The 14,444-nt window shown below is 56.3% G+C and overlaps 3 protein-coding genes across 3 annotated transcripts; 1 reads left to right on the top strand and 2 right to left on the bottom strand.

Moving 5' to 3' along the window:
- Positions 1 to 2,424: 2,424 nt before the first annotated feature.
- On the bottom strand, positions 2,425 to 2,766 carry VOLCADRAFT_31389 (uncharacterized protein; the record flags this gene model as incomplete). The annotated part of the gene is made up of 1 exon (XM_002957251.1): positions 2,425 to 2,766. A coding segment is annotated over one exon (342 nt), but the record flags the coding sequence as incomplete, so codon positions are not given.
- An 880-nt stretch (positions 2,767 to 3,646) lies between these two features.
- Positions 3,647 to 7,868, bottom strand: VOLCADRAFT_98400 (uncharacterized protein; the record flags this gene model as incomplete). Its single annotated transcript, XM_002957250.1, has 7 exons — positions 3,647 to 3,764; positions 4,881 to 5,251; positions 5,445 to 5,688; positions 5,926 to 6,314; positions 6,519 to 6,577; positions 7,335 to 7,460; positions 7,724 to 7,868. The coding sequence occupies 7 exons, from the start codon at positions 7,866 to 7,868 to the stop codon at positions 3,647 to 3,649; spliced, it is 1,452 nt and encodes a 483-aa protein (XP_002957296.1).
- A 464-nt stretch (positions 7,869 to 8,332) lies between these two features.
- VOLCADRAFT_98399 (uncharacterized protein) lies at positions 8,333 to 9,288 on the top strand (the record flags this gene model as incomplete). The annotated part of the gene is made up of 3 exons (XM_002957282.1): positions 8,333 to 8,376; positions 8,793 to 9,004; positions 9,206 to 9,288. 3 exons carry the CDS (start codon positions 8,333 to 8,335, stop codon positions 9,286 to 9,288), a joined length of 339 nt encoding a protein of 112 aa, XP_002957328.1.
- Positions 9,289 to 14,444: the final 5,156 nt, after the last annotated feature.

Raw genomic sequence — 14,444 nt, 5'->3', positions numbered from 1 at the left:
CCAGAATGCATGAGCTATGAAATGTTTTGATGCATTTAAGGGTCAGGCAATTGGATAGCAGCACCAGGAAGACTACATCGCAAAGTTTGTCCTCACAATTGCTTCTGTTTGCCCGCTTACAGGCAGAAACTGGAAGATCTGCGTGATGAATGCTGTGAGCAGGACGACAATTACATCTACCTTTCAGCGTGCGATGTTCCGTGTCTCGTCCGTGTCTCGTCCCATGTTAGGGCTCGGTGACATGGAGCGACGGGGAGATGACATGCTGGGCCTATGCGTTCAAAGCAAACAGGTTAAGCAGGAACTGATGATTTCGAAAACCTTTAGTGTGGGCTTTGATGGGGTACGTAGGCGTTGCGTCCAGTGCCGTTGCGTGCTGTACTGCACTTCACAGTGCAGTTCGTCGTACCCTGTGCAGCGCCTGGTGTATTGTCCGGTGCCATGTTGGGCGTTTCCTTGCTATCGTGTTCGGCTGGCGGCTGGCAGCAGAAGCGGCAGCAGCAGCAGCGACAGTGATCGTTACAAGGCAAAGCAAACACCTGTAGGAATGCGTGAGCTATTATGGATAAGATTTTATGCATGTCTTTTCGCCCGTGAACCCAAACAAGACGGCCTCATGAACCACCTCATCGTACCTTGCTGATTATTCCTTCCCCTCCGCCCATCCTCCTGCCCCGTCCTCCCGCCTGCCTCTGGTGCGTCCTTATGGCTGCGCGGCGGCCGTATATCAACACCAATGCCGAGGGCGCAACGATTGGGCGCTACAAGAGCTGCAGTCCTTGCATGAGCCCCTGGATTTCAAGATACCTCGTGCTTTGCGATTGGTTGTACTGTTTAGGGTTTTCAGTTCCGCATTTTGTTGGGAGCGTGCAATCATGTCTGCCTGGCGGTCTGCTGCGACAGCAGCAGTAGCAGCAAAGCAGTAGCAAAGCAAACGATATCATCCCCTCCCACCCCGCCCCACCTGTTCCCCGAACCGTGTACCCTCCTGTTGACCGGCGGCGCTTGGCGGTATCTACGGTGCAAGCACCCTCCAGATGATACATGCGGTAAGTCGGCGATATGGATCCGTGCCGTATCGTGGCGTGTACTACATGTTTCGTATCGCTGTGCCGATTGTGTTTTCCTGCACCGTGTATCGCGTGATTACGCAGTCGTACTTGGCTGGCGGTTGGTGGCAGCAGCAGCAACAGCAGGAGCAACAGTAGCAAAGCACAGCGGAGCAGACCCCTTAAGGAAAGGTGTCCAGCCCTAAAAGAAAGTCCGGATTAGCATTGCTAGCCACCATCCAAGCATGATTGCTGTGTATCTCAGTATGTGCCTGTGTTTAATGACCTCGTTGTGGGAAACGCTGCCCGTCGCGGTAATGGATGCCGTGCTATCGCTCCACAATGACGCCTTCCGGCAACTGCTGCCACGGTACCGCGGATATGAATGCCACACGGTATGGTGCGGTTCCTTACAGTAATGTACGGTGCGGTACGGGTGCAAGGGTTTCAAATAAAACCTGCAGTAGCATGATGGGGTTACCAGGTACAATGCGGTTTGGGGGTTTGCATGGACCGTTATTTTCGCGGGGTTACCTGGCACAACGCAGTTCATGGTTTTGCATGGACCCATGATAATTGGGGGGTTACCAGGCACAATGCGGTTCGGGGGTTTGCATGGACCGTTATTTTCACGGGGGTAACCTGGCACAATGTGGCTCGTGTGTTTGCATGGACCGATGCTTTTTGGGGGTTACCAGGCACAATGCGGTTTGGGGGTTTGCATGGACCGTTATTTTCACGTGGGTTACCTGGCACAACACGGTTCGGGGGTTTGCATGGGCCGATGCTTTTGGGGGGTTACCAAGCACAATGTGGCTCGTGTGTTTGCATGGACCGATGCTTTTTGGGGGTTACCAGGCACAATGCGGTTTGGGGGTTTGCATGGACCGTTATTTTCACGTGGGTTACCTGGCACAACACGGTTCGGGGGTTTGCATGGGCCGATGCTTTTGGGGGGTTACCAAGCACAATGTGGCTCGTGTGTTTGCATGGACCGATGCTTTTTGGGGGTTACCAGGCACAATGCGGTTTGGGGGTTTGCATGGACCGTTATTTTCACGTGGGTTACCTGGCACAACACGGTTCGGGGGTTTGCATGGGCCGATGCTTTTGGGGGGTTACCAAGCACAATGCGGTTCGGGGGTTTGCATGGACCGTTATTTTCACGGGGGTAACCTGGCACAATGTGGCTCGTGTGTTTGCATGGACCGATGCTTTTTGGGGGTTACCAGGCACAATGCGGTTTGGGGGTTTGCATGGACCGTTATTTTCACGTGGGTTACCTGGCACAACACGGTTCGGGGGTTTGCATGGGCCGATGCTTTTGGGGGGTTACCAAGCACAATGTGGTTTGGGGGTTTGCATGGACCGATGCTTTTGGGGGGTTACCTGGCACAATGTGGTTCGGGGGTTTGCATGGACCATTGTTTTCGCGGGGGTTACCTGGCACAATGTGGTTTGGGGGTTTGCATGGACCATTGTTTTCGCGGGGGTTACCTGGCACAATGTGGTTTGGGGGTTTGCATGGACCGTTATTTTCGCAGGGGCTACCTGGCACAACGCGGTTCATGGTTTTGCATGGACCGATGATAATTGGGGGGTTACCAGGCACAATGTGGTTCAGGGGTTTGCATGGACTGTTGTTTTCGTGGGGGTTACCCGGCATAACATGGTTCATGGTTTTGCATGGACCGATGATTATTGGGGGTTTACCTGGAACAATGCGGTTCGGGGGTTTGCATTTGGGGGGTTGCCTAGCGTGATTCGGAACACAAGTGGAGCTTGGCACGAGGCTGCAACGTACATGAGGCGCCTCAGCACGGTATCGTGCACGGTAAGCATGGGCCGCAAGCTTAGGGGTTAAACTGCTGTTCACGCTTAAATGCAACCGTTAATCGTTGGAATCCACATAGTTAACCGTTTCATCCGTACTTGTGCAGGGTCTCCTCTCCACATTATTGTTGTGGAGCCCGTGCCAATAACCAAGCTATGTTGGTCAGTGGCAGAAGAGGACGCTTCATTATGGCAGGCTTCCCAACTGTTTGCTTTTGCTGTAGATTTGGGTTTTGTGTTTCACATGGCTGTTGGCCATGTGAACGATACCCGCTTATTGGTCGGATAGGATCATGACTAAAATGAGGAGGCGGGGACTTCCTGCAGAGCATTGCACAATGGGTCATATTGCGGGTAGGGAGGATTTTCGTTTGTGTGTGTGAGCATCACCTCAGCAAGTGGCAAGTTTGCTCGGCTTATGCAGACTTTGTCATTAGTGCAACCCATGCATCATCAGGATGCTGCTGTCTTTGCTGCTCTAACTGCCAAGCCTTGTCAATCTTGTAACACAAAGACGAACTTCTGCACTCATCCCTTCAACTCGCATACTTTGCACTTCCGAAATATGTACCACACTGTTTGATGTTGTTGCTGCGATAGGGAAGCGTCCCTCCTTCACCTTTCTCCGTTCCTAAGGGTTTGACTATGAGGTTTCAAGGTAAAGAGTGCCAGTCTGATGCCTCCATTCTCATCGACACTGGGAACATGACTTCAGCCCTTTTAAGTTACAAGTTCCACACAAGTGCGGGGGTCCATAAATATAATCATGCACAATCGCGCCCTTGAAACGCGAGGTCACGCTCGTACTTAGCCCATGTATTGTACGCCGGGCATTCCACAAAGACATGCATTTCGTCTTCAACCACCCCGCAGTCACAAAGCCTGCAGGTGCACACTGTGCACTCACGGCAGTTAGGCCAGTTAATCTCTAACTCCCAACAGCCTAACCAGAAATGCATAAGCACTGGATGCAAACGTTGGGGCATGGCGGTTTCTGCGTGGGCCAGCCACTTATGCTGCGTATTATGTGTATGATGTGTGAAACAGGGGGGTGTATCTTCGCCCGTGGCAGCTACCCTGCGAAACCCTGCCTTCCCCGGTATATCAGGGCACCCTCATCCAGTCACCCTAGTCAACTTCTCAGTGGATCACTCAGGTTCCGCACCCACCACCAGCATCCAACGGAATCTGCCGGGTCGACAGCGGCCCAACTCCGTTCCTGGTCGGCTCGCAGGTTAACTTTATCCCAGGTCACCACCGTCCATCAACTAGGGGCGCAAAGCCTTCCACCATTGGAAGGACTTAGACCCTAATGGGTATCGATCCTGGGATCTCCCGGGGGCAATGGTATGCTTCCCACTGGCAACCTAACGGTGGCGTCATGCGCTATGAGATCGTCACCATGCAGACTGGCTGGGGGGAAAGCTAGGACCTTGCTCGTTCAGCACTCAGCAACACCCCCCAGAGCCAGCTCAAGGTCGGCAATGAAGGCCTGGTGGCGCAGTGTCCCTGGCGACTTGACAACTGTGTTCCAGAACCTTAGCACAATACATGCACTGCTCCTCCATAGGGTTCACAATTGCGCTCTTCACATCAATAAAACCAGGTACCCAAACTTCGCCCCATACGAAAATACTGGCACAACGAGCGCGTTATCTCTATAGATGAACATGCACAGCTTAGCTTAGGGGTACTAAATTTCTTATCTCGACACAGGGCACTGAGGCCAGACGTGGCCCGTTTTCCTGCTGCTAGTGGTTGTTTGGTGCAGGCTGAAAACTGTGTGCCTTAGCACAAGATTGGCCCCGACGAAGCCGCCGCCGCTACTTGTACAGCATGATGTCATCCTCGAGGATGTCTCAGCAGATCGTGAGTGTATGGATCGCTGCAGGCCTGACGGAGACGATGGGGTGAACGCTCCGCCACCGGAAGGAATGGAAAGGGTGGCAGCGGCGGCGGGAGTTGTCAGCGGCAGCGGGGGATGCGGCATTGCCGTACCATGTTGGCGGCATTCCTTTGCTCCCCCATCGCCCTCGCGACCACCCTGGAAAGCCCACGGCCATGCTGACGGTCTCCGAGGTCGGGGGGACTCTGATTGACGCCACCGTCGCCGCCGTCGCTGCCGACGGCGACGGGATCGGTGACGGGATCGGCGATGATGCCGTACTCACGGCGGCCATTGTGGCGCGAAATGGTGATTCCGGGTCCCCGGTTGAGGTGATGGACATGTACGGTAGCGCCGCCGTACGAGTGATGTCAGCGGCGGGTATGGGTGTTCCCACGCCGAGGGAGTTTTCGTACTGCAAATGTACGGCTGGTGGCGTCGTTGCTGCTGCGTTGCTGGTGTCTGACCCAGCCCCGGCAGCAACCTGCGGTGTGAATGTTAGGATTTTAGGGTTTTAGGGACTTGTGGCTTTGAGGTTTTAGGGTTTAGAGTGAGGAAAGAAACGTCCTGAAGGAGAATGAATTTTACTAAGGCTGTGCAAGATGAACTTCCACGTCGTAATCAACGATTCTAACTGCCATTACTATCACGTGGCCGTTACCCCTAACGGTTCTTACCACAACGGCCATGGACGAGCACCTCCTTGAATGCAAGGACCTAGGTTCGCCGAACATGAACTCGGGTCTGGGTAACGCAGCCTCCACGCCAGCAGCCGCCGCAGCAGCAGCTCGTCCCATGCGCCTATCTGCCGTACGGCCGACGGGAGCACCGCTGTTTACTTCCAAGGTTTCGGTGCCGCCCTCGATGCCGGTGCTGGCAGCGACCCTGCCGCACCCGCCGCCGCTGCCGCGGTGGCGGCGGCTGCCGCCATCAGGAGACGATCCCGTACGGGAAAACGTGGAATCCCACCCCGCTGGCGCGGTGCGTAAGGCCCACGACAGCGTCCTGTTACCCAGAGTGATACTGCCACCGCCGCCGTTGTTGCCGCTTGCACTGACACCGCTACTGCCGCTGCCAACAGTGGCGCTTCTTGCACCACCTCACCTGAGCCCCATCTCTCAACCGTACGGCACATAAACAGGGGCGCAGACATCGTACCCGCTGCCGGTGCTGGGAATCTGCGGTACGGTGTCAGCATCCAGGGCTGTGACGCCAACTGTCGTTCGTCGCGATGTGATACTGTCGCCACCAAAGCCGCTTACGTTTGCTGGGTGTGCAAGGCCTTCGACAAGCCCCCGGGGTGGAGCTTCAACCTGCGTCGCGACCGGTGCGTACGGCAGCTGGTTCGTTGGTCTGGCTGCCATTACCGCCATTACCGCCATTACCGCCGCATCTACCGGCGCCAGGCCCGATGGCGGCAGCGGCGGCTGCACCACCCGATTGCAGCCGCATCCGTCCCGTACTTCACCGTTCACTGTAACGCCTTCCGCCGTGGCGTCTGTCGGCGGTGATAGCTGTACGGGAGTTGTCGGCGGTGCTGGCGGCGACTGCGTGGCGACGGCGGCGGGAGAGGGGGCGGCGGTAGCAGTGGACGAGATCGACGACATTGACATCAGCAACTGCCTGTGAGATCCGCCCCCGCCGCCCCCGCCGCCCCCGCCGCCGCCGCCGCCGCCGCTTGACAACCCGGGCGGGTGTTGGGCCCTGGCGGCGCCGTGAGGACTTGGATGGCAGCTCGGAAGCGACCTCACGGTTTGTGAGAAGGCGGAGAGGGTGGAGACGGCCGCACCCGACCACATGCTGAAGGGAGCTGGGGGGGAAGATGAGCAAAGGAATGGAGTTATGGAGGGGCGGCGGCGGGTAAGCAGGCAAGGATTTTAAGTACAAAAGCAGTATATATGTAATGTATTATGTCATAATTATCATTGCTACTGCTGTATGCCGTCTAGGCCTGTCCATGTCTGGGTTCAGTGATCCCCTAAAACCCACCTCCTCCCTTTTTGAATGGCTCTCTCCTCTCCTCTTCCACCGCCTCCATCCCTAACGCGGCTATTTCCCCCCCCCCCACTCCCTTATCCTTCCCCCTTCGTTTCCATCTCACCAAGTCACCACCTCTCCCCCACCCACACATACATACACACACAAACACGCCAATGGCACACCACACCGCACCGCGCCACAACATTAGGCTTCGACACGACAAGACTTTGTAAATCACTAAATTTCGTGGAGTATCTCCTTAAAAAATACTCTCGTTGCGAAATATTATCTTCATCTGACGACCTTATGACGACCATATTTCTTGGCGCTGTTCATCACATTGATGTCAGGGTTGGATGTTTAGGGAAATGTCGAAATTGATGCTGTTGCCCTGTCCGGATGATCTACAAGTTACTAAGCTCGTCCAATCCGTGAGCACTAGAGTATGACACCTCAAAACTCTAACCTCGTTGGCCGCCTCCTTCCGCTCCCGGCCCCAGGCATAAGGAATTCCGGTTGCTACTGCCGTCCCCGCCACCGGCGCTTGCACCGCCGCCGCCGCCGCCGCCGCCGCTGCTGCTGCCTACCATGCCACCACCCGCTGGCCCCCCCTGGAGAAAGGCGACGGCAGCGCGCCGCCTCCCCTGCTACTGCTGCAGCCGCCGTCTGGCCTCCTGCTGCTGCCGCCACTACTGGTACCGGCTGTAGTGCTTCTGCGGAGGACGGAGGCGATTTGCGGGACGGCGACGGCGGCGGCCCCGGCTGTAGCTGTGGCAGTAGCTGTGGCTGTGCCTGAACATGAGCCTGCTGGAATTCCGGTTGCTACTGCCGACTGGGCTACGGGGATCTACCACCGGGATGCGAGTCCCCGGGCGGCCCGACGACATCAACAACGGAGTCGGGCTCCCTGCACGATCAGCGTGGTGCTCGGGACTGGAGTTCGTACTCACCGAGCTGGCGGCGGCGGAGACCTGACCTTGGCTGCAAGGCGACATGGAGTCGTCGCGTGACAGCGACCCGCGGAACGGAGAAGCAGAGCGTGGCGGCGGCGGCGGCGACGGCGACGGTGACAGTGACGGCGGCGTCGGCTGCCGCTGCTCCGCTGCCGGTCCTTGGCCCATATATATGGCGTCCTTGGCCCATAGGCGGCGGCGGTAGAAGCCATATGGCTTGCTTAGCCCCGCAGCCCTTTCATATCCGATCGGAGCTCAACGGCATATCATAAAGTACGGCATAGGGATTTCCGACACTGGTGGCAGCTTGGACCTCTCCGCCGAGTCGCCATTACCGCCAAGGACGATCATGCCGCTGGCGAAAGCCCCCTCACTGAAGCTGCCGCCGCTGGCCAAGCCGCCACCGCCGCCACCGCCGCCGCCGCTGCCGCTGCCGTAACTACCGAAATCCCCTCTGGGCCGCTTGGGTGACGCCAACCGGGCTGAGATTGATCCACGTGGGACGTACGGCGACGCAACACCGTTGCCGCTGATGTGGCCTGCGCTTCCCGCGATGACGGTTGACAACACGCGAGCGCCGGAGTTACCGCCGCCGCTGCCGCCAACACTGCCGCCGCGCGCATCTGCGCCCTATGGGTCGCTGGTGCCGTCTGCGCGGGGCGGCCGCTGCGACCAGGTGCCGTACGAAGCCCCGTGGCTGCCGCCATGGTGCCGTACTTCTCCCGGAACTTGTTACCTTTGCCAGTGCCGCCCAACGACCTGCCCGACTGGTTGCCGCTGCGGAATGCATTGGCGGGTGGTGTGGCGGCGGCTGAGGCAGTGGCGGCGGCGGCGACCCCACCGCCGGCGGGAGCTTCAGCACTCGGCTCCACTTCCTCTTCGGCACCACTGTGTTAAGACCAGCAAAGCGCCGGATCCCCGTTGGGTCCTATTACTGTGCTACATTTCACTGGTATATGAGTGTCGGTCATTTCCAACACACTGCCTCCGTCGTCTTCATCATCTCCGCCGCCTCCGTCGCCACCGCCAAGGGTAATGCCCTTCTCCGAGCTTCATCATCTCCGCCGCCTCGCGCCTCCGCTGCCGCTGCAGCCTCCGTGCCCAGATCCTGGCGGAGGCGGAGTCGAAGCCCAGGAGACACCCTCTCTGGCTCGGCTTCCCGGACATCACGGCATCCCGCTATGATACCATCCTTTCCATCACGCAGCCATTCAGACGGCAGCCGCCACCACCCTGTGGCGCCCAAGTAGCGCGATCAGCGGCGGAAGGCGCCGCCGCCGTGGCTACACGGGCGCTGCCGTACAGTGAGGACGTGCCGTCGCCGCCAGCTGTGAGCCTTTTCGGCGACTTGGCGACTTCTCCAGCGACGGCAACAGCAGCGGTGCCGTACGACTGCCGGACACGCCAGGCCGCCCTCCTCCCCCTCCTGGGGCAGCAGGTTCGACCTGTGATGGTGGTGGTGTTGAGGAAACGGTCCTCTCCCAACTCGTGTGGTTGTCGACCAGGGGATTTGACCCCGGGTCTGCGCCTGACTAATGGGGAAGACTTACCCCAGAACGTTATGGGGCTACCGATGTATAACCGGTAGCTAAGTGATAGACATTAGGGCACCGTCAGGACGGCGCAGTGAGATCGCGGAATGTACGTGCAGTTAGATCGCGGAATGTACGAGTTTTCCGCTAGCGCCGGTATTTAGGGCGGTGACTGCGCTTATTTGTTTATCTCACTACGATCGGTATTCCTCAAAGGAATCTCCTCAAGTCCTGCCGAACGCTAATAATACTCTTTACATAACTTGTAACATTTTATCGTGCTAAATATCTTCGCCGTGTTGGAAATGACCGACACTCATATACCAGTGAATGGTAGCCACAGTAATAGGACCCAATGGGGGTCCGGCGCTTTGCTGGTCTTAACACGCCGCCGGCAATTCTTCCGAGATAACAATCTGCGTTAGCCGTCACCGTCGCCAATTCTTCAATAGGTTATGAGCCCCGAGTAGCGCCGACAGCTATCGTCCGATTGTTATTTCTATCCCTTATCGACAATGGTCAAGGATAAGCTTGATGAGCCGCTGGACCTCCACAACTACTCCACCTGGCAAATCAGGTTTAGCGCGATGTGCATGGAGCTTGGGCTTGAGCAATCCCTGCTCGCCGAGCCGTGCAACGAGGAGCAGATTCGACAATCACGGAAGGTCATCAATCTGCTCATCAAGAACGTCAAGGATCATCATTTGCCGATGGTTACCAGTGCTGCCAACGCGAAGAAGGCCTGGGACGCCTTGGGATCTATGTTTGCTGCCAACAACAACGCCCGCAAGGTGTCTCTACGTCAAGAATTCAGCCGTTTTAAGATGGTCGACGGTGAACCTCTCCCGATGTACTTTGCGCGTGCAAGACAGCTGCAAACGGATTTATTGGGAGTCGGCCACGTAATCAACGACTCCGAGCTGGCGTACACCGTCCTAGTTGGTCTACCCAGTCGGTACAGCGTGGTGACGACTACATTACTAATGCGCGACGGCGATTTGGACATGGCGAGCGTCACAGCAAAGCTTCTCTCTATCGAGACGGCTAACGGTAGGTCGGGCAAGCCTACCGAGTCGGCAGCCTTCGCGTCTGTCGGCGGTTCGACGTTCGGCGCTTCTACTTCTGGTTATGGTAGCCGGGGGCCGGCTAACAACAGCTCGGGACACAGTCGGAAGCAAGTCATCTGCTACTACTGTAATAAACCTGGGCACGTGGTAAAGGTGTAGCAGTCGCTCACCTGACGGGAGGACTGACAGAGCGGAAGCGTGGAGTTATTAGTCCTCGTCGATGTAGGAAGAAGTCCAACCAAGCGGCAAGCACTAGCGTACATAAGATGTGTACGTAACGGTTAGAGACGGCGGCAGCGGAGTCTTGAACTCCGAACACCTAGTAATGTGATACGTCAGTGTCTGGCCAGAACACCCCGCCCGGGTAGCTTATATCTCGGCCTACCTGCCGGATAATCTCTACTACGGACCTTGCCGTACTAGGATAATGTTGGTGGGGCCCGGGGCCCCAGCCCGTTAGATTCGCTTACGAACAACTGCCCAGTTCGCGACATGTGACGAAACTCGGAACATGTACGAAACTTGAGTCAGATCGTTTAACAAATTAACAGTTATTGTTAAAAGTAATCGTTAAAATATTCTAAGGGAAATGTAGCCTGCTACAAAAGGACTGCAGGCAGCTTAAAGTGCTGAAGCAGTCGTCAAATTCTGGCTATAAGGGTGGGTACAACAACAGTGGTAACAGAGGTAGTGGCAGCGGAGCTAGCGGCAGCAAGCCAGGATCCGGTGGATCAGCTAGGGGGCCAGGAGTTCCGCGGCAGGTAGCGTTCGTAGCATACAACAGCGAGCGTCCGACGGAATGGTTTCTGGACTCAGCCGCCACTCACCACATAACGTATGACCGCTCAGAACTTTTCAACGTGCGGTTGTTGGAGCCGTGGGAGTGCTTCAACATCATGGGCATCAAGGGACAGTCTCTTCGACCGACTGAAGTTGGCACGCTTACGATTCGGTCTAACGTCAACGATAAACAGGCCATCACTTTCAAGAAGGTCTACGTTGACGAGGAGGCCACCGCCAAAATCATATCGGTCCGCATCATTGATGATCGTGGAGGCAGTGTGGTCTTCGGCGGCGGACAGGCGAAAGTATACGTACAGAACCACTTGGTGCTGACTGGAAAGCAGGATGGGGACTTGTATCCCGTCTGCTACAGCAGTGGAGGTACGGGAGCTCTGAAGAGGACGCAGCGTGAAGACAACAGGATACCTTCTGGTGGTGATGCAGTGTGTGCTGCCGTGGGTATCGGAGCTGAACGTGCAGCACTTTGGCACCGAAGGTATGGCCACTTAGGATACAGCAACCTTGAGGCGCTGCTGCGTCATGATATGGTAGCTGGTTTTGATGTTGACCGACACAGCATACAATCAGCCAGCGTGTGTGTGTGTGAGACTTGCGTCTTTGCAAAGCATACACGTGGTCCTTTTCCGTTATCTGGGCATAAGGCAGCGCAGCCTCTCGCACTCATTCACATGGATGTGTGTGGACCTATGCCTGAACCTTCACCTAGTGGTTCGCGTTATGTGACAACTCTGCTTGACGACCATACTGGTCTTTCAGCTGCTGTGTTTACAGCGACCAAGGAGGAGGTCTACCAGAAGATGGTGGTTATGATAGCGGAACTGGAGCACGCTTCTGGCAGGCAGGTTAAGGAGGTGCGTACGGATCGTGGCGGGGAGTTCGTTAATACTCGCACGAAGGCCTATTTTGCTTCCAGGGGTATTGTACACGGAACTACGGTAGGCTACACCCCTGAGCAGAACGGAGCTGCGGAACGTTTAAATCGCACTCTTTTGGACAAGACTAGGGCTATGCTCGTTGAGTCTGGACTGCCTAAATCATTATGGGCAGAGGCGTTAGCGACAGCCAACTATCTTAGGAATGTGTCGCCAACTGCTGGGTCAACCGTCACTCCGTAGGAAGCTTTCTTTAACGTTCGTCCGAATGTCAGTCACTTGCGAGTCTTTGGATGCGTTGCCTACGTCCACGTACCCGACGTCAAGCGCGACAAGTTCGACCCGGTGAGCAGGCGTGGAATACTTGTCGGATACGGGAACGGTGGACAGTATCGTGTATTATACGAGGACGGCATTATTGCCGTAGTTTCCAACGTTTGTTTTGATGAATCTAACGTCGGCCGGCGGCGTAATGCCGGGGACTCCGATTATGAGTCCGATGCCGACAAGGAGGAGGAGTTTCGCACTAGTTTATCTGGTGAGGGATCGCTGCCTAGGGCTGGCGAAGGGACACCAGGTAGCACCGTCGGCGAGGGATCGCCGCATTTGGGTGGCGAGGGGGCGCCGGCTGGGGCTGGACCTTCCAGCAGTGCGAATGGGCAAGGAATCAATCAGCCTGATGTGGAAATGGCGGGAACTAGGTATCCAGTTAGAGAGCGTAAACGCCCTGGCGAATGGTGGCGAAACGAACCTGGTCGCACTGTCACTGGTCGCGTTAATGCTGCTTTCTCTGCTGGTATTCCCGAACCGAATTCTTTTGCGGAAGCCATTGCGAGTCCACATGCAGACGACTGGCGGCGTGCGATGGACGAGGAGATCGCCGCCCAGATGGCTAATAGTACTTGGGAGCTGACGAAGCCACCTCCTGGTACTCGTTTGTTGCCGTGTCGTTGGGTATATAAGGTTAAGTACAGCGATGACGGCAGCGTGGAGCGTTTTAAGGCGCGTTTAGTTGCCAAGGGTTTCGAGCAACACGAGGGGATTGATTATGGGGAGTTGTTTGCCCCCACCTCTCGTGGTTCGTCATTACGTGCTTTATTAGCAGTTGCCGCAGCGCAGAACATGACGGTGCATCAGCTAGATGTGTCTACTGCGTTCCTGAATGGTGAGCTGAAGGAGGAGTTGTGGATGGAGCAACCGCCTGGGTATGCATCCAGTGACCGGTCGCTTGCGTGCAAGCTGCAGAAGTCTATTTACGGTTTAAAGCAGGCACCCCGTTGCTGGTATGAAAAACTATCAGCAGAGTTCGCCAAGTTGGGTCTTTATCCTTCGAAGTCTGATCCGGCGATGTTCGTTAAGACTGACGAGCGTGGGGTTGTTATTGCTTTGGTGCACGTAGATGATACCATTGTTGCGTCGGAAGACCCGGAAATGGTCCGGGCAATTAAAGCTGCAATTGCGAAGGTCTTCAAGGTGCGCGACCTTGGAGAAGCGAAGGTGTTTTGGGGCATGGAAATTAGGAGGGAGAAGTCGGGTGAGATAGTGTTGTCGCAGCATAGGTATATTGCGCAGCTGTTGGAATGTCATAGGATGATTGACGCCAAGCCGAGGTCTACCCCTTTGCCTCCGGGCTTTAGGTACACTCCTAAGGGGGACGGAGAGGAGCTGCTGGGCAATCCCACCGAGTATAGGGCTTTGGTGGGAGAATTGAACTATCTGGCGACGAACACGCGGCCTGACATTTCATATGCATTGAGCGTTTTGTCCCGGCATATGGCCGCACCTACGAAGACTGCCATGAACTTAGCAATCGGCGTTCTGCGTTACCTGGCGGGGACTTGCGAACTAGGATTGCGTTTTGGGGGTGTTGGCGACGTTGCTATGTCCGGGTACAGTGATTCGGACTGGGCAGGAGACCCAGTTACGCGGCGTTCTACTTCTGGCTACGTTTTCACTCTTAATGGGGCTGCGATTAGCTGGAGCAGCCAGCTTCAACGTACTGTGGCGGCTTCGTCGGTGGAAGCCGAGTATCAAGCTACAGCGGCAGCTGTTCGTGAAGCTTTGTGGCTTCGCAAGCTGATGGACGATTTGGGCTTGCCTGAGAGCGCGGTGAAAATCCAGATAGACTCCCAGGGGGCGCTTAGCTTGGGAAACAACCCGATTACGTCTGCTCGGTCGAAACACATCGACGTGCAGCACCACATAGTGCGTGAGAGGGTGAATAGCGGTGAGGTGCAGTTGGAATACTGCCCTACGGAGTGGATGGTTGCGGATGTGCAAACGAAGGCTCTGGGCGAGGTGAAGTTCAAACGTTGCCGAGCTGCGATGGGCCTTGTGTGAAGTGTGCAGATGAACTTGGTACTCGTTGGGATACGGCCCGAGGGGGCGTGTTGAGGAAACGGTCCTCTTCCAACTCGTGTGGTTGTCGACCAGGGGATTTGACCCCGGGTCTGCGCCTGACTAATGGGG

Source organism: Volvox carteri (assembly GCF_000143455.1).
Source record: "Volvox carteri f. nagariensis unplaced genomic scaffold VOLCAscaffold_71, whole genome shotgun sequence".
NCBI classification, from domain to species: domain Eukaryota; kingdom Viridiplantae; phylum Chlorophyta; class Chlorophyceae; order Chlamydomonadales; family Volvocaceae; genus Volvox; species Volvox carteri.
Note: the sequence above shows the minus strand (reverse complement) of the source record. Positions and strands in the feature narration are given on the sequence as shown.